This window comes from Schistocerca cancellata, chromosome 7, assembly GCF_023864275.1.
Source record: "Schistocerca cancellata isolate TAMUIC-IGC-003103 chromosome 7, iqSchCanc2.1, whole genome shotgun sequence".
NCBI classification, from domain to species: domain Eukaryota; kingdom Metazoa; phylum Arthropoda; class Insecta; order Orthoptera; family Acrididae; genus Schistocerca; species Schistocerca cancellata.
In genome coordinates, this window is record NC_064632.1 from 554878632 (window position 1) to 554904006 (window position 25375).

Here is a 25375-nt window from a genome sequence, read left to right on the forward strand (position 1 = left end):
GGAGAATGTGCTGGCCAGGCCAGCAGTCGAACATTTTCTGTATCCAGAAAGGCCCGTACAGGACATGGAATATGCGGTCGTGCATTATCCTGCTGAAATGTGGGGTTTTGCAGGGATCGAATGAAGGGTAGAGCCACGGGTCGTAACACATCTGAAATGTAACGTCCGCTGTTCAAAGTGCAGTCGATGCGAACAAGAGGTGACCGAGACGTATAACCAATGGCACCTCATACCAACACACCGGGTGATACGCCAATACGGCGATGACGAATACACGCTTCCAATGTGTGTTCACCGCGATGTCGCCAAACACGGATGCGACTATCATGATGCTGTAAACAGAACCTGGATTCATCCAGGCCATTCCTGCACCCAGGTTCGTCGTTGAGTACACCATTACAGGCACTTCTGTCTGTGATGTAGCGTCAAGGGTAACCGCAGCCATGGTCTCCGAGCTCATAGTCCATATGCTGTTCGTACAGATGGTTGATGTCTTCTGGTGACTCAGGGATCGAGACGTGGCTGCACGATCCGTTACAGCCATGCAGATAAGATGCCTGTCATCTCGACTGCTAGTGATACGAGGCCGTTGGGATCCAGCACGGCGTTCCGTATTACCCTCCTGAACCCACCGATTCCATATTCTGGTAAGAGTCATTAGATCTCGACCAACGCGAGCAGCAATGTCGCGATGCGACAAACCGCAATCGCGATAGGCTACAGTCCGACCTTTATCAAAGTCGGAAACGTGATGGTACGCATTTCTCTTTCTTACACGAGGCATCACAACAACGTTTCACCAGGCAACGCCAGTCAATTGCTGTTTGTGTATGAGAAATCGGTTGGAAACTGTCCTCATGTCAGCACGTTGTTGGTGTCGCCACCGGCGCCAACCTTGTGTGAATTCTATGAAAAGCTAATCATTTGTATATGACAGCATCTTCTTCCTGTCGGTTAGATTTCGCGTCTGCACGTCATCTTCGTGGTGTAGCAATTATAAAGGCCAGTAGCGTAGTTTGTCACCTACTTTGGTCCATGTTTGTCAGCTACTTCGGTTAATGTTCAAGAACCGCCTGCGTCCTTGACTGCATATGCTGTATTTCCCCGTAGTCGTGATAAACAACATGTCCCATTTGAGCAGACGATGGCTCGTAAAAAGAATAAACTTCAATATTCCACAGGCAGCGGTGTATGCGTCCACCCTATGACTCGTCATTGGACTCGGCAATGGACCTCGACACACACAGATGACGTAACTGAGTTGGTCGGCAAATCTAATTCCGTTTGTTGTTGTTAAAGAGTGCGAGCTTATACATTTCTTTCTTTGAATGGTAATAGGGTAGAATTGGACCTCGCTTCGCTGCGTCAATTTATGTATAACTCCTGCGCGGATGTCGTATCTCTACAAGATGTACCAATTACTCGCTTTTCTTTCCCTGGTTTTTGCACTGTGTTTAATGAGGCTACCGAATGTTGAACGGGGACTGCCTTGTTTTTAGGGAGGTCGTTCCCACTGAAGGAATTAAATTTCTTGATAATGGAAGAGGAACAGGATGTACTTTCCTTCGCCTGACCTCGATTCTCCTTTGTGCACCGCTCGGTACCGGATGCACATTGGAAGATTCCAAATTTTATGAGAAAAAGGTTTATTTGTCACGGGAATGTCCGCAGAGTAAGTATTTTGATGGGTGGTTATTTTAACAGTACGTTGCGTCTACCAATTTCAATTTCTGTCAGGCATTACAAGATTTAGTTCGTTCCTTGAAATTACAACATATTTGGGTCTCTAAATATCCGGCTACTGTCAAATTTACCTATTTTACAGCCACTTCTAGCAGTAGACTTGATAGATTTTATTTATGTGACTGGATGCATTATAGGATTTTGGCTATGGATGTCATCCACGCCAGCTTCATGAACTATAGTGCAGTGATTCTTTAACATCGCGCAAGACAGTCGGGAAATTGTTTTGATCTACACAGTTGCTGCATGTGGCGCACTCGGAGGATCCGTCTCTCGATGAGATGATGCGGGGTTTTTGGCCTTTGTTTACTGCTACTCTTACATTGCTTTCGAACGAAGTGTCGAGAGGAAGATTTGAGCCCCACTCGTTTCAAGTTGGCAAAATCGTGTTAGTTCCTAAAAGTTTTGCTCAGGCGGCTGCTGATAAATGTCGTCCAAATACCTTATCAAATTTTGAGGATAGTGAATAACCGGCTGTCTGCGTTGCTTGGGAAAAGTTGTTGCTCATCATCAAAACTGTATCCCTGATGGTACTATTCTGACCTCTGTAACTGTGTTAGATGACGATCAGTTTGGGTCAAGGAAAGGTAAACGCACCAGAGAGGCAATTCTAACGTAGCGGTTGATAATGGAAGCAAGACTAAAGAAAAATCAAGGATTTGAAAAAGCGTTCGACAATGTAAAATGGTGCAAGCTGTTCGAAATTCTGAGAAAAATGGGAGTAAGCTATAGGGAGAGACGGATAATATACAATATGTACAAGCGCCAACAGGAAATAACAGAAGTTTACGACCAAGAGCGAAATGCTCGTATTAAAAAGGGTGTAACACAGGAATGTAGTCTTTCGTCCCTACTGTTTGATCTGTACATCGAAGAAGCAATGATGGAAATAAAAGAGACGTTCAAGGAGGGGAATTAAAATTCAAGGTGGAAGGGTATCAATGATACGATTCGCCGATGACACTGCTATCCTGAGTAAAAGTGAAGAACAATTACATGACCTGATGAATGGAATGGACACTCTAATGAGTACAAATTATGGACTGAGAGTAAATGGAAGAAAGAGGAAAGTAATGAGACGTAGCAGAAATAAGAACAGCGAGCAACTAAACATCAGGACTGACGTTCACGAAGTAGATGACGTTAAGGCATTCTGCCATCTAGGCAGTAAAAGAACCAATGACGGACGGAGCAAGGAGGACATCAAAAGGAGACTAGCAATGGCAAAAAGGGCATTCCTGGCCAAGAGACGCCTACTAGTATCAAACAGAGGCCTTAATGTGAGCAAGAAATTTATGAGAATATACGTTTGGAGCACAGCATTGTATGTTAGTGAAACATGGACTGTGGGAAATCGGGAACAGAAGAGAATCGAAGCATTTGAGATGTGGTGGTACAGACGAATGTTGATGTTGTGACTTGGCAAGACAGCCAAGCCACTATGAGGAAGCAGAAAGGCACGCGTTTAAGCTCACGCAGGCTGGCGTGAGGTCTGGAACAGTTAAATGGATTGAGTAGCTGATGGACTACTTAACTTAAATCCATAATTGGTGAACATCGGTCTGACGGTACATGCATCACAAGATAAATAGCAAATGATAATGGCGCCTTGCTAGGTCGTAGCAAATGACGTAGCTGAAGGCTATGATAACTATCGTCTCGGCAAATGAGAGCGTAATTTGTCAGTGAACCATCGCTAGCAAAGTCGGCTGTACAACTGGGGCGAGTGCTAGGAAGTCTCTCTAGACCTGCCGTGTGGCGGCGCTCGGTCTGCAATCACTGGCGACACGCGGGTCCGACGTATACTAACGGACCGCGGCCGTTTTAAAGGCTACCACCTAGGAAGTGTGGTATCTGGCGGTGACACCACAGTTGAAAATTAGGTGGACTGATAAGGTAAGGAATGAGACGATTGTGCGCAAAATCGGAGAGGAATAAGTGAAAAACACTGACAAGGAGAAGGGACAGGATGATAGGACATCTGTTAAGACATCAGAGACTGACTTCCATGGTACTAGAGGGAGCTGTAGAGGGCAAAAAGTGCAGAAGAAGACAGAAATTGGTATAAATCCACCAGATAATTGAGGACGTTGGTTGCTGCTGTAACATGAAGAGATTGTCACAGGAGAGTAATTCGTGGCGGGCCGCATCAAACCAGTCAAAAGACTGATGACACACAAATAGGAAAAAAAAACTTAATGTCGTCCTGTAATGTTGGTGGCTGTTCTACATCTACATCTACATTCATACTCCGCAAGCCACCTGACGGTGTGTGGCGGAGGGTACCTTGAGTACCTCTATCGGTTCTCCCTTCTATTCCAGTCTCGTATTGTTCGTGGAAAGAAGGATTGTCGGTATGCCTCTGTGTGGGCTCTAATCTCTCTGATTTTATCCTCATGGTCTCTTCGCGAGGTATACGTAGGAGGGAGCAATATACTGCTTGACTCTTCGGTGAAGGTATGTTCTCGAAACTTTGACAAAAGCCCGTACCGAGCTACTGAGCGTCTCTCCTGCAGAGTCTTCCACATGAGTTTATCTATCATCTCCGTAACGCTTTCGCGATTACTAAATGATCCTGTAACGAAGCGCGCTGCTCTCCGTTGAATCTTCTCTATATCTTCTATCAACCCTATCTGGTACGGATCCCACACTGCTGAGCAGTATTCAAGCAGTGGGCGAACAAGCGTACTGTAACCTACTTCCTTTGTTTTCGGATTGCATTTCCTTAGGATTCTTCCAATGAATCTCAGTCTGGCATCTGCTTTACCGACGATCAAGATTATATGATCATTCCATTTTAAATCACTCCTAATGCGTACTCCCAGATAATTTATGGTATTAACTGCTTCCAGTTGCTGACCTGCTATTTTGTAGCTAAATGATAAAGGATCTATCTTTCTGTGTATTCGCAGCACATTACACTTGTCTACATTGAGATTCAATTGCCATTCCCTGCACCATGCGTCAATTCGCTGCAGATCCTCCTGCATTTCAGTACAATTTTCCATTGTTATAACCTCTCGATACACCACAGCATCATCTGCAAAAAGCCTCAGTGAACTTCCGAGGTCATCCACCAGGTCATTTATGTATATTGTGAATAGCAACGGTCCTATGACACTCCCCTGCGGCACACCTGAAATCACTCTTACTTCGGAAGACTTCTCTCCATTGAGAATGACATGCTGCGTCCTGTTATCTAGGAACTCCTCAATCCAATCACACAATTGGTCTGATAGTCCATATGCTCTTACTTTGTTCATTAAACGACTGTGGGGAACTGTATCGAACGCCTTGCGGAAGTCAAGAAACACGGCATCTACCTGTGAACCCGTATCTATGGCCCTCTGAGTCTCGTGGACGAATAGCGCGAGCTGGGTTTCACATGACCGTCTTTTTCGAAACCCATGCTGATTCCTACAGAGTTGATTTCTAGTCTCCAGAAAAGTCATTATACTCGAACACAATACGTGTTCCAAAATTCTACAACTTACTACTGTTCAGTACTTATGTTCCTGGTACTCTACCAATTTTGGATTCTGACAAGGAGTTTGACTGGGTCTGCAATAGATTCCTGTTGCAGGTACTGGAAGCCATTGGGTTCACAAATGACGCGCGCAGGGTCTTGTCCAATTTGTTTACTGGTATCCAAGCTTCAGTGGCTGTTAATGGCCAATTGATACGCCCTACTGTTATCCGTAGCGGCTACCCTCAGGAAAGTCCGCCTCCAGTGTCGTCGTTTGTTCTGTCACTTGAGCTCCTTCTTCGAAGAATCATCGCTCAGTTGTGAGGGTGGACGGTCTTGTCCGAGGCTGTCTCGGTGCGAGCATACGCAGACGATGTGATGGTATTACTCCGTTCTCCCGATGAGACTCCATTGCTCAAGGCTACTTTCGACGTCTTTCGCCTTGTAACTGGTGTCTGCATTAGTGAACGCAAATGTCGATTGATGAAATTACGAGGTTGTGATAATGCTGTCATTTCGTGAGCGACAGTGTTAAGTAGACATAAAACTTCTGGAGTCGTAATTGATCGCTCCCCACTCCAAATGGCTACACATAGTTTAAAGTCGGTTACGGAGAAGATACAGGGGGAAATAATGCAACACGTATGGCGTTCACTTAACTTGCTTCAGAAAGTTCAGATCCTGGATACCTAAACCTTGTGCAAAGCATAGTACATCGCTCAGATCTTTCACTGTCCCGTCATGATGACTAGGAAACTAAAACAGCTGTGTAGTCGTTTTTTTTAATGGAAGCATCACATTTCTCAATTACGATACGAAGTGGCTGCGCGTGCGCGTTCTCTCGGGGTTTGGGACTTTCCGATATTCAAACGATGGCGTCCGTGTTATTTGTTGGGCGCACCGCGCTGACTTTCTCTCACGCAATCCAATCATTTACGTCTCGGCTGCTTTACTGTCTACAGCCGGCCAATCTTGATCCGCCTGTTGAAGCAGGTGGAGTGAATTTCCAGTTAAAGCGTGTCCGTGAATTTTGTACTGCTGTCAGTCATTTGAGGGCTGGTATTCTACAGAGGCAGTATCTCACTGCCAAGTTTTTGTTAACGTGCGATGGAGGGACTGAATGTACGGCGCCTGTTGAACGGGCACCGCCGAAAACTTCTTGGAGGACAATATGAGCTCATCGTAGCCTTCCTTTTTTACCAATGGCGGTGGCGTCCTCGTGGTACCAATTGGTACACAGTGAGCGGGTTTCTCGTATTGGACTGAGTGTCACGGGTCGGTGCAGTCGCTGCCCCGCCATAGTCGCGCTACACCATAGATTTATCTGTCACGATCACGAATCGAACTGGCACTGGCTTGAAAAACAATTGGCGTTTCTAACTGGATCCGTTGAGACTGTCCTTTTTGGCGTCCACATTCCTACTTTCCAAGGGCAAAGTCAAATACAGTCACACGGTTGTTGGACTGCTACAGGGTGTTTCAAAAATGACCGGTATACTTGAAACGGCAATAAAAACTAAACGAACAGCGATAGAAATACACCGTTTGTTGCAATATGCTTGGGACAACAGTACATTTTCAGGCGGACAAACTTTCGAAATTACAGTAGTTACAATTTTCAACAACAGATGGCGCTGCAAGTGATGTGAAAGATATAGAAGACAACGCAGTCTGTGGGTGCGCCGTTCTGTACGTCGTCTTTCTGCTGTAAGCGTGTGCTGTTCACAACGTGCGAGTGTGCTGTAGACAACATGGTTTATTCCTTAGAACAGAGGATTTTTCTGGTGTTGGAATTCCACCGCCTAGAACACAGTGTTGTTGCAACAAGACGAAGTTTTCAACGGAGGTTTAATGTAACCAAAGGACCGAAAAGCGATACACTAAAGGATCTGTTTGAAAAATTTCAACGGACTGGGAACGTGACGGACGAACGTGCTGGAAAGGTAGGGCGACCGCGTACGGCAACCACAGAGGGCAACGCGCAGCTAGTGCAGCAGGTGATCCGACAGCGGCCTCGGGTTTCCGTTCGCCGTGTTGCAGCTGCGGTCCAAATGACGCCAACGTCCACGTATCGTCTCATGCGGCAGAGTTTACACCTCTATCCATACAAAATTCAAACGCGGCAACCCCTCAGCGCCGCTACCATTGCTGCACGAGAGACATTCGCTAACGATATAGTGCACAGGATTGACGACAGCGATATGCATGTGGGCAGCATTTGGTTTACTGACGAAGCTTATTTTTACCTGGACGGCTTCGTCAATAAACAGAACTGGCGCATATGGGGAACCGAAAAGCCCCATGTTGCAGTCCCATCGTCCCTGCATCCTCAAAAAGTACTGGTCTGGGCCGCCATTTCTTCCAAAAGAATCATTGGTCCATTTTTCAGATCCGAAACGATTACTGCATCACGCTATCTGGACATTCTTCGTGAATTTGTGGCGGTACAAACTGCCTTAGACGACACTGCGAACACCTCGTGGTTTATGCAAGATGGTGCCCGGCCACATCGCACGGCCGACGTCTTTAATTTCCTGAATGAATATTTCGATGATCGTGTGATTGCTTTGGGCTATCCGAAACATACAGGAGGCGGCGTGGATTGGCCTCCCTATTCGCCAGACATGAACCCCTGTGACTTTTCTGTGGGACACTTGAAATACCAGGTGTACCGCCAGAATCCAGAAACAATTGAACAGCTGAAGCAGTACATCTCATCTGCATGTGAAGCCATTCCGCCAGACACGTTGTCAAAGGTTTCGGGTAATTTCATTCAGAGACTACGCAGTATTATTGCTACACATGGTGGATATGTGGAAAATATCGTACTATAGAGTTTCCCAGACCGCAGCGCCATCTGTTGTTGAAAATTGTAACTACTGTAATTTCGAAAGTTTGTCTGCCTGAAAATGTACTGTTGTCCCAAGCATATTGCAACAAACGGTGTATTTCTATCGCTGCTCGTTTAGTTTTTATTACCGTTTCAAATATACCGGTCATTTCTGAAACACACTGTATGTTCATTATATTGTAAATGGAGGGGCGATACGGACCTACTCGCGTTCCAGCATACTGAAAGTGTTCGTGACGCCAGCATCGCGACTTATTCGTCACTATGTTGAACTTTATATTTCGTCATCAAGGTACTGGTTTAGTTAACTGGTCCTTGTTGGATTCTTGTGTTTTCAGGAATGTTGTTAGACAGTTTATTTCATTTTTGTGACCCTGTTTGTCTCGTTTCTTTTTAATTAATAAAGAAATAAACAAAATATTGATGCAGGGAACTACTGAAAAGGGATTTTTTAAAGTGTAAAAGTGACGGTGCCATGTAGGATCCACTCCGATTTTGTTGTATTCGTTTTTAAATTGTAAGTTGTAAGGTTTCACAAAAGGGGAGGATAGCTTCTACAAAAAAGTGTGTAAAGCAGTGACTCTGGCCTTGGATGTCTCGGGTTCAATATCGCACAGGTGTGAAGATTTTCCATTGTTCCAGCCCCTGGACGACAGCCCCAGGTCCACTCGGCCCGCTATCAAACCCGTACCAGCGATCGTAAGTGATTCGTGCTCAGAAATGGGCTCAATGATGTATTGTGATTTTTGGTGCCAGATGAATAAATACATTGGTACAATGGCGGAAAAAAAATTAGTACATATGAAATGATGACGTCGCTTGTGATTCGATGACGGCTATGCCACCTGGGGTAGATGTACTGATGATAGTTTGAGCGTCGTCCGCTAACAGATAGCGTAGCGGCATAGCTTCCAGAGCGCCATCTGTGTGTACCGTTTAACAGGGAATGCTCACAGCCGGAAGGCTCAGTGTGGTACAAACCACGGGGGTTGAGGGCTATATGGGAGGAGAGGCAACAAGCCACGTAGTTCCTTCCAGACCACTAGAGGCGCTAGGGGTCAAACGAAGCTGAAATTGACCAATGAGAGCTGTTCAATGGCGGTTGTTGATATTCTGTCGTCTTCCTCTGTACTGAAGTCTGCGGTTACAGTTCCCTTTGTATTTATTTCATATTTACATACTACTGAGCTTCATTATAAACAGATTTTATACTTTAAATTTCATGAAGTTCACCGTGGAACTGAAGAGATTTCCTGCTGAAAAAATGTCCACAATTAATCCTAAGGTAAGACATTTAATTTACAGTAAATGATCTCGTAGCCTATAAATGAAATGTATTCTCTTTTATCGTGAATTAAGCTGTGTGGTTTCAGTTTGTTCATTTAAATAATTTCGATACGTCAGTAGCAGTTTTATTTAATGAAGAATTTTATGTTTTTTTTTCAGAATATTCAACGCAACAAACTGACGTTGAAGTAGTCCTGTAAATGCCCCAACTGTTCGTTTGGATATTACGTGGTATCGGTGGAGAAAGTAACAAGCATTTCTACAGGTTTCCAAAACAAACCTCAAGAGTTGCTTCTGAAGTGGAAAAGTGTTTGTAAACTGTCATCTGATGTGAATTGTGCTACTTATTTTGTTTGTGAAGATTATTTTTTCAAAGAATATTTTGTGAATAAAACTTGGCATAGGCTAAACAGGGGTATGTTTCCAAAACATGTGGCAGGTGTTCCTTGTGAAATTACTAATATCAGTTGTGAATCAGGTGAAACTGTTCTTAATAGTGAATTAGGCCTACCATTACTAGTGGTGCTATGGCAAGTGTTCGTTATATGGATGCTAATACCATAACGGGTGTTAATGAACTACAATTTTTTATTTTGTGCTTGATAAATAAATTGTAAGTTTTGTTTTCATTTCACTGTTTTTATCCAACTTTCCTATTTTTGGTACTTAATATTGCTGTTTTCTCTTTTGTGTGGAAACATTTACAATCATAAGATGTAGGAACATATTTTTAAGAAATTAGCGGTCAGTAGTGCAAGTTTCTTGGGCAGTTACTCAGACATTACAGTCCTGAAACCTAGTTGTAACAAATTCTAGAATTCTTCATTAATTAACACTGTGATAAACATTTCTTAATTGTACCTCTTTAATTGACGAATATTCTCTTAATAATAGGTTTTATTCTCCAGTGACCCCACAGCTTGTAAGATCTCAAAGTATGACATTATTCACGAATATTTGTAGTCCAATTTACCTGGTACAATTTTTATTTAGTTTGTGGCCGTTATTTAGACTACAAGCTTGTTGAGTCTTACTGTCAATTTCAAGCCTTGTGTCTAGTTCTTACGACGCACAAAACGTCCTGGAGCTTTTGTAGGTTGATAGAAATCAATAAGTGTGTCAGTTTGCAAACTTATTTTTGATGTTTGCGTCTGAGAGTCGTTGCTGAAGAAAACATAATAGGAGCAGCGACTGTCAGACGCAAACGTCAAAAATAGACTTGTAAATTACTCACTTATATTGATTTCCATCGACATTTAAAGGCTCCAGAATGTTTTGTGCGTCATAAGAAGCAGACGCAACACTTAAAACAGACAGTAAGTCGAAACAAACGGCTGAAGCTAAATTAAATTGTAGCAGCTAAATTGGACTACAAATATTCCTGGATAATAGGTTTGTCACTGCTGTATTGCAATGTACTATAGCTGAGCATAGCACGCACGGAAAACTGAGATAAGAAAATTACAAGCAAAAGAAAAAAAAAAAAACTAAACGTACATAAACTAGGAGGGATGCAACCCGCAATGTTTATCTTTTTTAAGTTAATCTCCATACCACTAGAGGTGCTGCTGTCGGTGTGTTTTTCCCTCTTTTAACACAGGAGTTGCGTTTCTCTTTTCTTGTTGTTCTGTGGTACAAACGTGTGAAGTAAGCAGGCAACCATGCCACCGAGACTTACTCGTGCTTCCTACAGCCGAATGAGAAAGTTTGAAAGGGGTCAAACTGTGGCGGGATGGTCGTTTCGGACCGCAAAAGTTGGGCGTGCTGCGGCAGTTATGGAAAGATGCTGGTATCAGCGGTCACTTGAAACATTCCCACACCCGTAGACGGAGTTCTGGACGTAACGCAGCACAGACACCGGATACGACAGTCGTATTGTAAGGGCAACAGTGGCAGATCTCACAGCTGCCACAGCACAGATAAGAGGGCTTGTGAGCGCGGACGTATCAATACGAACGGACACGCTCACTTTTAGCCACAGCACCGACATGAACGGCTCCACTGGTGCCGTCAGAGCCTCACTTGGAAGATGAAATGGCTCGCTACGGTCTTCAGCGTTGGTAGCAGATTCTGCCAGCGCCCAAGTGGTGGTAGTCAGCGCGTACGACGTAGGTATGGTGACCGCTGTCTCGGAGACTGCATTCGCCCAAGAAACATTGGCTCCACCCCTGGCCTCACGGTCTGGTGTGGGATAAGTTACAGCTCTCCTTCATCTTTGATGTTTCAGGAAGGGACGCCAACCAGCGCTCTGTACATTTTGCCGGTCTTGCAACACGAAGGTGATATGCGGTTACAACAGGATAATGCTTGAAACTTCCTGGCAGATTAAAACCGTGTGCCGGACCGAGACTCGAACTCGGGACCTTTGCCTTTCGCGGGAAAGTGCTCTACGATCTGAGATACCCAAGCACGACTCACGCCCCGTCCTCACAGCTTTACTTCTGCCAGTGCCTCGTCTCCTACTTTCCAAACTGGAAGAAGTAAAGCTGTGAGGACGGGGCGTGAGTCGTGCCTGGGTAGCTCAGTTGGTAGAGCACTTGCCCGCGAGAGGCAAAGGTCCCGAGTTCGAGTCTCGGTGCGGCAAACAGTTTTAATCTGCCAGGAAGTTCCATATCTGTGCACACTCCGCTGCAGAGTGAAAATCTCATTCTGGGAGGATAATGCTTGCCTGCACACTGCCCGTGAGATTCAATGTGCTCAGCATGATCTCTGGAATTGTCTCCAACCGAGCACGTGTGGCATATGAAGGAACGAGAAGTGGCTCGTACGACTCGTCACACAACATCTCACAGAATTACGTGAACAGGTCGGGCAGGCGTGGCATACGATCGACTGGATGCTACAGTCAGCGCGTGCATTGCCACGTGTGAATGCTGCACCACGTGTTTCAGCATGAGTCGATACTTGGTATCTCAGAACCGCTTCTGCTGTTGATCTGTAAATGTAATCATTTCATGTACTCCGTATGCAGTGTTACACCAATAAATCTTGAGTGAATTGGAAACTTCTAAAAAAGAGTACTATTTTTTTCGGCAGTGTACATTGTTTCCAGAACGCGATTTTCACTCTGCAGCGGAGTGTGCGCTGGTATGAAACTTCCTGGCAGATTAAAACTGTGTGCCGGACCGAGACTCGAACTCGGGACCTTTGCCTTTCGCGGGCAACTGCTCTACCGACTGAGCTACCCAAGCACGACTCACGCCCCCTCCTCACAGCTGTACTTTTGCCAGTACCTCGTCTCCTACCTTCCAAACTTTACAGAAGCTCTTCTGCGAACCTTGCATAACTAGCACTCCTGAAAGAAAGGATATTGCGGAGACATGGCTTAGCCACAGCCTGGGGGATGTTTCCAGAATGAGATTTTCACTCTTCAGCGGAGTGTGCGTTGATATGAAACTTCCTGGCTGATTAAAACTGTGTGCCGGACCGAGATTCGAACTCGGGACCTTTGCCTTTTGCGGGCAAGTTCTCACCAACTGAGCTACCCAAGCACGACTCATGGCCATTGTACATTGTGTTAACTAACCGATGTTTCGGTATCTATTGAGATCACACGATTTTTATGTGACTCGTTCTGGTGCATGTATATTAATATTTTTGAACTGATTTGTTTAGGAGTTTGCCTTCTCAACTCCAGGCAAACAATGGGGCCAACTGTATGTCTGTGTCTCTATGTCTATGTCTCTGTGTCTCTCTATGTGTCTCTGTGTTTCTATGTGTGTCCGTGTGTCTGTCTCTGTCTGTCTCCCTATCTGGCTGCCTCTCTGTCTCTCGCCCATTCGCTGGGCTATCGGCAATAAGAGCTGATGTATGAGACGGACAAGACGTGAGCCACTCAAGAAAGAAGAGGCCCTGGCCGCTTGGACTGAGCAGGGTATGAAATCGGCCACAGTCGGGGCTCAACATGTTGTATTCAGATCGACAGGAACGGAGATGTGCCAAGAGCTTTTTTTGGACGATTATAGAAAGTCAAGTAATTCGCCCCAATTTGCCACTAGAAGCAAAAAGTGTAGCTATAAAGCATAGCCATGAGGAATGACTGTATTCATTTAGCAAAGACTATTGAGAACGCTAGGCAATAACTGTGAAAATTGTTGCTGAACAATTTTTATTGGCGAGAATAAGAACCTGAACTGATTTATTGACCTTTCCACTGAAAACCTTTCATAGTACTACGAGAGAGATGGACCGCTTCCCATCAGATCACCGAAGTTAAGCGCCGTCGGTCTGGGCTAGCACTTGGATGGGTGACCATCCGATCTGCCAAGGGCTGTTGACAATCAGGTTGCTCTCAGACCTTGTGAGGCAAACTGAGGAGTTACTTGATTGAGAAGTAGAGGCTCCGGGATCGTAAACTGACATACGGCCGGGAGAGCGGTGTGCTGACCACATGGCCCTCCATATCCGCATCCAGTGACGACTGGGGTCTGAGGGTGACACGGCGGCCGGTCGCTGCCGTTGGGCCTTCTTGGCTTGTTCGGGCGGTGTTAAGTTTTATGAGAGAGATGGCCCTATTGTTGCTGTTACAGCTGAGAGCTGATACTTTGATGCAAGCTTTCAGGGGAGACATTTGGCAACAGCTCAGATATCGCTCACCTACATTTACTGTGGAATCTATATTCTGTGAGACACCTTACGGTGTGTGGCGGAGGGTACTTTGTGTAACAGTGTTTTTGTGTGACAGAGTCAATTTCCCGCTTTCCTGCTCCAGCCACGAATGGTTCTCGGGAAGAATGAACATTGGTAACCCTCCTTCTTCGCCTGAATCTCTCTAATTTTATGTTCACTGTGTTTTCGCGAGGTATACATAGGGCACAGGAATATATTGGTTGAGTCTCGTAGCAATGTATGGTCTCGGAATTTTAATACTAAACCAGTGTTGCAACGTCCACCGCTGGAGTTAGTTGAGCATCAGCTTGAATATTTCGCACTAAGTAAAAGAACCTGTAACGAAACGCGCTGCTCTTCTTTGGATATTCTCTGTTCCCTCTAGGAAGCCTATCTAGTACGGGTACCATTACCGACGAGTAAGCATTCGAGTATAAGAGTCATTCTACACTCCTGGAAATTGAAATAAGAACACCGTGAATTCATTGTCCCAGGAAGGGGAAACTTTATTGACACATTCCTGGGGTCAGATACATCACATGATCACACTGACAGAACCACAGGCACATAGACACAGGCAACAGAGCATGCACAATGTCGGCACTAGTACAGTGTATATCCACCTTTCGCAGCAATGCAGACTGCTATTCTCCCATGGAGACGATCGTAGAGATGCTGAATGTAGTCCTGTGGAACGGCTTGCCGTGCCATTTCCACCTGGCGCCTCAGTTGGACCAGCGTTCGTGCTGGACGTACAGACCGCGTGAGACGACGCTTCATCCAGTCCCAAACATGCTCAATGGGCGACAGATCCGGAGATCTTGCTGGCCAGGGTAGTTGACTTACACCTTCTAGAGCACGTTGGGTGGCACGGGATACATGCGGACGTGCATTGTCCTGTTGGAACAGCAAGTTCCCTTGCCGGTCTAGGAATGGTAGAACGATGGGTTCGATGACGGTTTGGATGTACCGTGCACTATTCAGTGTCCCCTCGACGATCACCAGTGGTGTACGGCCAGTGTAGGAGATCGCTCCCCACACCATGACGCCGGGTGTTGGCCCTGTGTGCCTCGGTCGTATGCAGTCCTGATTGTGGCGCTCACCTGCACGGCGCCAAACACGCATACGACCATCATTGGCATCAAGGCAGAAGCGACTCTCATCGCTGAAGACGACACGTCTCCATTCGTCCCTCCATTCACGCCTGTCGCGACACCACTGGAGGCGGGCTGCACGATGTTGGGGTGTGAGCGGAAGACGGCCTAACGGTGTGCGGGACCGTAGCCCAGCTTCATGGAGACGGTTGCGAATGGTCCTCGCCGATACCCTAGGAGCAACAGTGTCCCTAATTTGCTGGGAAGTGGCGGTGCGGTCCCCTACGGCACTGCGTAGGATCCTACGGTCTTGGCGTGCATCCGTGCGTCGCTGCGGTCCGGTCCCAGGTCGACGGGCACGTGCACCTTCCGTCGACCACTGGCGACAACATCGATGTACTGTGGAGACCTCACGCCCCACGTGTTGAGCAATTCGGCGGTACGTCCACCCGGCCTCCCGCATGCCCACTATACGCCCTCGCTCAAAGTCCGTCAACTGCACATACGGGTCACGTCCACGCTGTCGCGGCATGCTACCAGTGTTAAAGACTGCGATGGAGCTCCGTATGCCACGGCAGACTGGCTGACACTGACGGCGGCGGTGCACAAATGCTGCGCAGCTAGCGCCATTCGACGGCCAACACCGCGGTTCCTGGTGTGTCCGCTGTGCCGTGCGTGTGATCATTGCTTGTACAGCCCTCTCGCAGTGTCCGGAGCAAGTATGGTGGGTCTGACACACCGGTGTCAATGTGTTCTTTTTTCCATTTCCAGGAGTGTATAAGTCATGGCAATTACGGTATACCTTGTCATAATGCGACAACATGGGTATTCCCCGATTTGCATTGAAACAGTAAGGCAGGATATACCTGAACGCCAACATAAAATAGGTTTCCAGTAATCAGGCCACGGTAAAGGTTGAAATGAAACACAAGCATTAGAACCCTGCGTAAATTTATTGTGCACCAGTACAAACGGAACAAAAATGAATCAAAATCAGTTACTGTCCATCAAAATAGTCTGACAGAGCATCCACAAAGGGTTGCTAACGATGGGGAAGGCGAAGTACGAATGGCACTGGTATTACCATCAATGTGTGCCACCTGTCGCCCAAATGCCGCGAGGATATCCCCCCTGTTTGCAAAGTGCTTTCAGTTGTGGAACAAGGGTCGAGGTCTGATGAAGTGAGGTCTGGTGATTAGCGTGGGTGGGGGTGAGAGGTTGCCCACCCGCACGGTGAGTGAGGGGTTCCACACCCACACCGCTGTATACAATTCTTGATGACACCTGCAGTTTGGGCTGTAGCACTATCATGGAGTACGACTGCATTATCCAGCAGTGCCCGACGGTTTCGCCGAAGTGTACATCGCACATGGTACAGCAGGAAGTTCCAGTAGTATTGGACATTTACCGTTTGGCCTCCCTAACAGGGTGACACGCCAGAATACTGCGGCTGTCACATGTTACAATCCACAAGACATTCGTGAGTGACGCTGTATCACCCACGGCTGCTTGTAGCTCCGCATGACACTGAGTAGCATTTCCGCTGGCGAGAAAGGCAATTTGCACGTATGCTCGCTGTTCCATTCTGCTTACATCGTCATCCATCTTGCAACACGGCCAAGTTTACACTAATTCTTTCAGGCGGTGGTGTTGAGCCATCACAGCATGCGGTCGCAATCTGTCAGTTGGTTTCGGTGCTGTTTGCCGCTGGCTTTTGAATGTATTTGCAGCAATTATGGTGATGGCACATTTCCGCACGTTATACCGTAGTTGTCAAGACTTGAAACGTCCCCTTTGAAAAATCTATGAATTACTGTGCTGATAAACCTCTTACATTATTTGCTTTTCAAACAGCTGAGCAAAACTGAACGTACTCAGACATTACTCTCTTTACTTATTCTGATCAACACTAAACTGACACACAATATTTTTAGCGCAACGCAATCTGACTTTCAAAACTCCCTACAAAAGAATGGCCCTGACTAACAATAACCTATACCTTTCATGAATCACTTACCTCACAAAAATCTTCGTTACTCGATCTACTGCAATACAGCGAGAGCCACTACTGCCAGCTAAATAAAAGATTCTAACTACAGAAGGGACTAACTACTGATAGGCACAGTTAGCAAATGAAAGATTTTGATAAAGAACAAACAATGTATTCCAGTATTACAAATTCACTGTCTCTGATGGACACACGTCCAGATCATCCGCTCTCAAAACTCCGCCATCTCTCTCCCCACATCCACCACTGCTGGAGGCTCACCTCCAACTGCGCAACGCTACGCGCTGTTAACAGCCAACTGCCCAACACTACAATAGCAAACAACAATGCAAACCAGCCACAGAGCGCTACGTGGCGTTACCAATATAAAAACCTAAACAGCCTACTTACAGACTTACGTAATGGCACTCGTATTAGTCGAACGAGGCGTTGATAATCTAGCTCATTTGTCTGTGAATTACACATACTGAGGATTCTTCCAATGACTCACAGTCTGGCAACTGATTTACTTGCGATTACTTTTATGTTATCCTTCTGCTTTAATTTGCCACGCACGCACATACTCTTAGGTATTTTATTGACATCACTGCTTCCATTGCTTGTTCTGCTGTCGTGTAATCATAAAATAATGGATCTTTCTGCACTTTATGTGCAATACGTTAAGTTTGTGTATGTTGACGTAGTGGCGGATACATATGGGGGGACGCGGTCGCCCCCCCCCCCCCCCCCCCTTGCATCGCCACCCGCACCGCACCCGCGAGTCAGCCCAGTCGACTGAATCGAGTTATGGAGTAGTTGTACTTTCCTATGTAGCACGTGCGTCTGCGTCATCGTATTTTATACGTTTCTGTCTGGCACATAGATAGCTAACACATACCTACGAGAAAAGTCGCGGCCATTCTAGTGATCTCGATACGTTATATTGTCTGGAATTTGTTCGAGAAAGGTCGCGAATATTCTACTGTTGTCATGTACAGAGAATCTTCGATACGTAGCGTTACAAACACGGACTATTCACCGAATAGGATGCTAGTTTACGTTCAGAAGCAGAAATATACTACTGGCCATTAAAATTGCTACACCACGAAGATGACATGCTACAGACGCGATATTTAACCGACAGGAATAAGATGCTGTGATACGCAAATGATTGGCTTTTCAGAGCATTCACTCGTACAACGTGCTGACATAAGGAAACATGGTGGTAATAACGTTAACTGAAACTGTATGAATGTGTCGAATAATCTGATTTTATTAATACCATAGCATACGTGAATTCATGTTAAACCGGAAAAAACAAAGCTCAGTGTTAAGGAAGTTTTACAGAGTACTTACATCCACAATAAGTATTCAAAAATAGTTCCACCGATTTCAATGCATTTAGTTGTACGCGTATGAACAGATTTTGTTGCTCGTTTCAGTTTCAAAAGATTGTTCTTAATTTCGACTATTGCATTCATAATGTTTTGTTAGATGTTTTATTAGATTCGCCAGACCAACTACAACAAAATAAATGGAAATCGTGCTTTACTTTAACCTCGTGAAATTTCGCTATGGCTTCATACTAGTGAAGTTGCTAAATTTCAGGCAAAATCTTTTATTAGCCGTAACTCCGTAACTAAACATTTGCGGACCTATGTTTACATGAACTTTTTTCTTTAGTTTCATTTGTAGAATAACATATTAAAATATTTGCACATCTTCGTCAATAACCCTGTATTATAAAGTCATAAATATAACTTAAACTAATAAATCCAGCACTACGAATATTTCCGGCCGGGGTGGCCTTGCGGTTCTAGGCGCTACAGTCTGGAACCGCGCGACCACTACGGTCGCAGGTTCGAATCCTGCCTCGGGCATGGATGCGCGTGATGCGCTTAGGTTAGTTAGGTTTAAGTAGTTCTAAGTTCTAGGGGACTGATGGCCACTGCAGTTAAGTCCCATAGCGCTCAGAGCCATTTGAACCATTTTGAACTACGAATATTATCAGTGCTAAGGAAGACTAAAACTGCTACAGCGATTTGTTTCGGGGTGCTAACAGAATATCTTATGCTTACCCTTTCATGTGATTGTCTCTCGCATTGCTTGGAGAGAAAGAAAAGCAGTTTCACATGTCAGCATATGATGTTGGTTGTACTTGATAAATTCTTTACCCTGTACACTTTGAAGTATCGGTCGTAATACTAGGTAGAACAGTATAAGTGTTGTGCGTCGTGTTGAGTGAAGGCAGCGGCCATCTTGGATCTGTTATCTGTCTAACGTTCGTCTGCTGTTATCTAGTGATAGTATTGTTACGTACTGCAGTGATACACTGAATGAAGACTAGCAGATTTTGCTCTTTTTGAGTACGCCAGATACACAACTCGTCTTACCTTCGTAGTTGTACTTGTCTTGATGGTTGAAGGAATATAAATAGGTTGTGTTTCCAGTTTTGGAGTTGAACTCCACTGTCGTGAGGGCAGGCCCTTTGAAGTGAACAGCTCCGGCCAACTGAAATCAGTGGAAAATATCGCCAACATAGACTTTTGTTTCGCACAAGATACGAATACTGCAATAACATTAATACTTCAGCAGAAATTCAACATTACTTTGCAGATTCAGTTACGTCACACTTCAGATCAGACGTAAATTATAATTTCATAACCAGTAATGATACCAGTAAACTTCCGTGAATATAAATTTCAGGATCCAAGTAGCAAGTTTATATACTTTTCTTTGCTTGTAGCACAATGCCATTAAAATTTTGCCAGTGATATTTGACTTCTCCTGTACTCAGAGAACATGATTCTAGCTCTTTTTATTGTTCAAAGTCGATTAGATAATCCGAATTGCACTTCAAGTTCAAAAAAGAGAAAGACTCTGACGAATATAGGGCATCCCCGTAGAAATGAAAAACATCGGGGCATACCATGGAAAATGTGTCTGCAGAGTTCGTCATCGCGTCGGCTGGTAACAAAGACCCAACCGACAGAATTAAAAAATGAAAAAAAAGATAGTTGGATAACTCGTATGAGTTTTTACACATAACACTCAACATTCTAAGAAATGATTTTCAGCGATTTTAATGGTATAGCCTTACATTTCCTGTACTACTCCAATTACTAACATGAATTCTGAATGGTATCGTAACACAAGGTATCAAAATTTGAATAACTTGGCCTGCAAGAAAATCTTTGATGGCTGCAGAGAAGAACGTTTTGAGCAAAAACCTCATCTCTACAATCGCCTTAACACATTAAGGTGGGCCAAATCTGTCACAAGCGAAACTGAAGGAAGGCGTTCTTTTGCACTTGGCATTTGAAAAACGATGTTCGAGTCCAACATTGAAAAAAAAAATGACTGGTACTATGGGGGAGGCTTGTTTAGGCGATAACTACATTCTAAGGCAAGAGAAAGATATCCAAATTACGAAGTGACCATGCCAGAAAAGATCAACACCATACGCTGTTTTCATGAGTTTCAAGATTCCTCTTTGTGAACAGTTTCTTGACTTTTTCCTTGACAGCTTCGGTGAAATTAATGAAGAACAGAGTGAGCCCTTTCATAAATAAATCAAAGTGATGAAAAGACGGTATCAAAGCCGCTGTAATACCAGCAGGACTGTGAAGATAACTTGAACTGAATGGAGGGTGTCTTCAAGGTGAGCATCAACAAAAGTACAGCAAGAATAATGGAGTGTAGTTGAATTAAATCAGGATTTGCTGTGGGGACCAGAGTAGGAAATGAGACAATAAAAGTAGAAGATGAGATTTGTTATTTGGGCAGCAAAATAGCTGATGATGGGCGAAGTAAAGACGGTATTAAAATGCAGACTGTGAACAGCAATGAAAGCATTTCTGAAAGACACATATTTACCAACATAGAATAGACATTTATGAGTTAGGAAATCTTTTTTGAAAGAAATAGTCTAGAGCGCAGTCTTGTACGGAAGTGGAATGTGGATGATAAACAGTTCAGACAAGAAGAGAGTAGAATCTTTGGAAATGTGGTGCTACAGAAGAACGGCGAAAAATAGATGGCTAACTAATGAGGACGTACTGAATCGCATTAGGCAGGAAAAATAGTTGAGGTGCAGAGTGATTAAAATAAGGAACTGTCTGATAGTGCACATCATGAGGCATCAATGAATCGTGAATTTGGTAAATGAGGGAAATATTGGGGGGAGGGGGTGGGAGGGATAAAAATTGTACAGTTGTACTGACAGTAGTGGTTGTGTGCTGTGGCACCGAGTTGGTACTTCAAAATGTGTGTTATAGATTATTCAGACTCAAATCTGAATTCCGGGGGACTACATCGGTACAAAAATCAGGTTTTAAACAAATGAAAAAGCACTGTCTTCTGCAACACGAGCCAAGAATCCGCCAAAAACAGTAGTTATAATACTACGTGTGACAAAATTTACAACTTTCAGCCCAGAAACACATTTTCATTTTCTCCTACAATTATTTACATACACACAGTTTCACCGGGGATATTAGACCATATTTTGGAATACTATTGTAGAAAAGTCTCAAAAAAGAATGAATTACTTTTTACCTCATTAAGTCTGAAGTTAATGCTTATTCTCCACGAAATATGAGTACGTTCTTCTCTTCATTAATGGAAACTGAGTATTTTTGAACCAGTTCTTAAATTGATGGAAAGTACGAAAGCTTTCCAACGATGTATGATTTTTCAGAGAATATCTGCCCAGTTACACGTACTTTGTAAATAATGGATGTGTTGAGATCAGTTTCTGTGCTCTAGAGGAAAATATACAACGCGGATAGAGAGGACTAAGTATGTTTCGAAATAACTGGTGTCTCAAAAGCAATGATGCTGAGGTAAACGCCGGTACTGCTACCTGTAATTGAAGAAATGTTTCCGAAGCACGTCGGAAATTTTTTTAAAAGTTTAAAATTTAACGACGCTGACATTGAGTATTTATTTATATTTTACACACAGACCATCTGAACTAACAGCAGTACTCCATTATGTGGGGTGATACAGCTAAACCGAAAAATATTTTATCGGATCTTATGCCACCACCTGTGAAACATTGTGTTCGGCCTCCACTCTACAAGCTAGTATTACAGTAGCTCCCACAGATGTTTGATATTCGATGCACATTTGCGTCTGTACACCCACTTACTACTAAAGGTAAAAGGTGATTGGAGAGTATAATGTCAGTTCTGAAAAACAAGAAGCAAATGACTTAACATATTACCCACTAAAGTCAAAGGTATCCATTTAATAGCACAGAAACTAAACTTTATTAACAAATTTATTTAATTAAAAAAATGAAATTAATAAACAAAATCCCCTGATTCGCATATTAGCTACCAGCTTGCATTATATTCTTACTTTTCACGTTTTCCCATGGATATCAGTGACCCATAAAGTTTAAGGGTGACCATTGCTATATCGGCCTTACTGCACGAAACTTGGAGTGTAGTTCGATGTGGGTGTCTCAATTAGTTTCATCTTCCTAATTGGGCCAACAAAAGTTAGACAATACAGGGTTATTACAAATGATTGAAGCGATTTCACAGCTCTACAATAACTTTATTATTTGAGATATTTTCACAATGCTTTGCACACACATACAAAAACTCAAAAAGTTTTTTTAGGCATTCACAAATGTTCGATATGTGCCCCTTTAGTGATTCGGCAGACATCAAGCCGATAATCAAGTTCCTCCCACACTCGGCGCAGCATGTCCCCATCAATGAGTTCGAAAGCATCGTTGATGCGAGCTCGCAGTTCTGGCTCATTTCTTGGCAGAGGAGGTTTAAACACTGAATCTTTCACATAACCCCACAGAAAGAAATCGCATGGGGTTAAGTCGGGAGAGCGTGGAGACCATGACATGAATTGCTGATCATGATCTCCACCACGACCGATCCATCGGTTTTCCAATCTCCTGTGTAAGAAATGCCGAACATCATGATGGAAGTGCGGTGGGGCACCATCCTGTTGAAAGATGAAGTCGGTGCTGTCGGTCTCCAGTTGTGGCATGAGCCAATTTTCCGCGGGCTACGCGTGAAACTTGCCCGCACGCTTTCAACCGTTTCTTCGCTCACTGCAGGCAGACCCGTTGATTTCCCCTTACAGAGGCATCCAGAAGCTTTAAACTGCGCATACCATCGCCGAATGGAGTTAGCAGTTGGTGGATCTATGTTGAACTTCGTCCTGAAGTGTCGTTGCACTGTTATGAATGACTGATGTGAGTGAATTTCAAGCACGACATACGCTTTCTCGGCTAATGGTTCAAATGGCTCTGAGCACTATGGGACTCAACATCTTAGGTCATAAGTCCCCTAGAACTTAGAACTACTTAAACCTAACTAACCTAAGGACATCACATACATCCATGCCCGAGGCAGGATTCGAACCTGCGACCGTAGCATTCCCGCGGTTCCGGACTGCAGCGCCAGAACCGCTAGACCACCGCGGCCGGCTTTCTCGGCTAATGTCGCCATTTTGTCTCACTGCGCTCTCGAGCGCTCTGACAGCAGAAACCTGAAGTGCGGCTTCAGCCCAACAAAACTTTATGAGTTTTTCTACGTATCTGTAGTGTGTCGTGACCATATGTCAATAAATGGAGCTACAGTGAATTTACGAAATCGCTTCAATCATTTGTAATAGCCCTGTAGTGTTTACTGACTGGCCTCCCAAGCGTACAAAAGTGAAAGCTTCATAGATCAAGTTCTTATATTAATGTAATCCGCTTGTTGGTGCTGTTACTAGACGTCGGCAAATATAACTAATGTCATCGACGGAAGTGGTAGCACTTGGTAGTAAAATTCTTATTCCATAGTTATTTATTGCAATTTGTAACTCAGAATGATGTTAATAACAGTAGAACATTTCCTGCATGTACGTATTTTATTTTTGGCGCTGAAGCACGTATCAAACGAACGTGACAGGCTTCAGGTCTCACTTACGTCGATCAGACTTGGCCTCATGGCGTCCAGGCTGTCCAGGGTGCCGGGTTTGAAGTACTTGTCGGCAACTGCGTCGGTGGCGACTCGGTTCTCTTCTATCACTGTGCAGAAGTAAAACTTATTAGTGGTACGCCTGTAATTGACTGCAGAGGTAGTTGTAGAGAAATATAAGGTGTTTCGGAGCTCAGCGTAAGAACTTTGAAGCAGTCTTGTAAGAGACAATGTAACGCAGTGTCTTTCTCCTGAACATATGGTGATCTTTCGTTGGCACTCTGCCAGTAGGCTTGAATCCGGTCAGCCAATTACTGCTAAATGATCTCCTGTTGCTACTCACTGACGAAACTAGTATCATTTGTACAACAGCAACATCTGCAACTGATACTTGTACACCAACGGAAATCCGCAATGAATTGCAAAATATATAGGGTGGCCCATTGATCGCAACCGGGCCAAATATCTCACGAAATAAGCGTCCAACGAAAAAACTACAAAGAACGAAACTTGTCTAGCTTGATGGGGGAAACCAGATGGCGCTATGGTTGGCCCGCTAGATGGCGCTGCCATGGGTCAAAAGGATATCAACTGCGTTTTTTTAAAAATAGGAACCCCCTTTTTTATTACATATTCATGTAGTACTTAAAGAAATATGAATGTTTTAGTTGGACCACTTTTTTGGCTTTGTGATAGATGGCGCTGTAATAGTCACAAACATACTGCTCACAATTTTAGACGAACAGTTGGTAACAGGTAGGTTTTTAAGTTAAAATACAGAACGTAGGTACGTTTGAACATTTTATATCGGTTGTTCCAATGTGATACATGTACCTTTGTGAACTTATCATTTCTGACAACGCATGCTGTTACAGTGTGATTACCTGTAAATACCACATTAATGCAGTAAATGCTCAAAATGATGTCCGTCAACCTCAATGCATTTGACAATACGTGTAAAGACATTCCTCTCAACAGCGAGTAGTTCGCCTTCCGTAATGTTCGCACATGCACTGACAATGCGCTGACGCATGTTGACAGGCGTTGTCGGTGGATCACGATAGCAAATATCCTTCAACTTTCCCCACAGAAAGAAATCCGGGGACGTCAGATCTGGTGAACGTGTGGGCCAAGGTATGGTGCTTCGACGACCAATCCACCTGTCATGAAATATGCTATTCAATACCGCTTCAACCGCACAAGAGCTATGTGCCGGACATCCATCATGTTGGAAGTACATCGCCATTCTGTCATGCAGTGAAACATCTTGTAGTAACATCGGTAGAACATTACGTAGGAAATCAGCATACATTGCACCATTTAGATTTCCACCGATAAAATGGGGGCCAATTATTCTTCTTCCCATAATGCCGCACCATACATTAACCCGCCAAGGCCACT

General features: G+C 44.4%; 1 protein-coding gene across 1 annotated transcript in view; it reads right to left on the reverse strand.

Moving 5' to 3' along the window:
* Positions 1-25375, reverse strand: part of LOC126091912 (cholinesterase 2-like) — a 257842-nt gene that overhangs the window by 19248 nt on the left and 213219 nt on the right. Inside the window, exons 9-10 of the mRNA XM_049907227.1 lie at positions 23984-24084; positions 19430-19547 (exon numbers count right to left, since the gene is read on the reverse strand). Coding sequence (XP_049763184.1) covers positions 19430-19547; positions 23984-24084 — 219 coding nt within the window. The remainder of the gene's footprint in view (positions 1-19429; positions 19548-23983; positions 24085-25375) is intronic.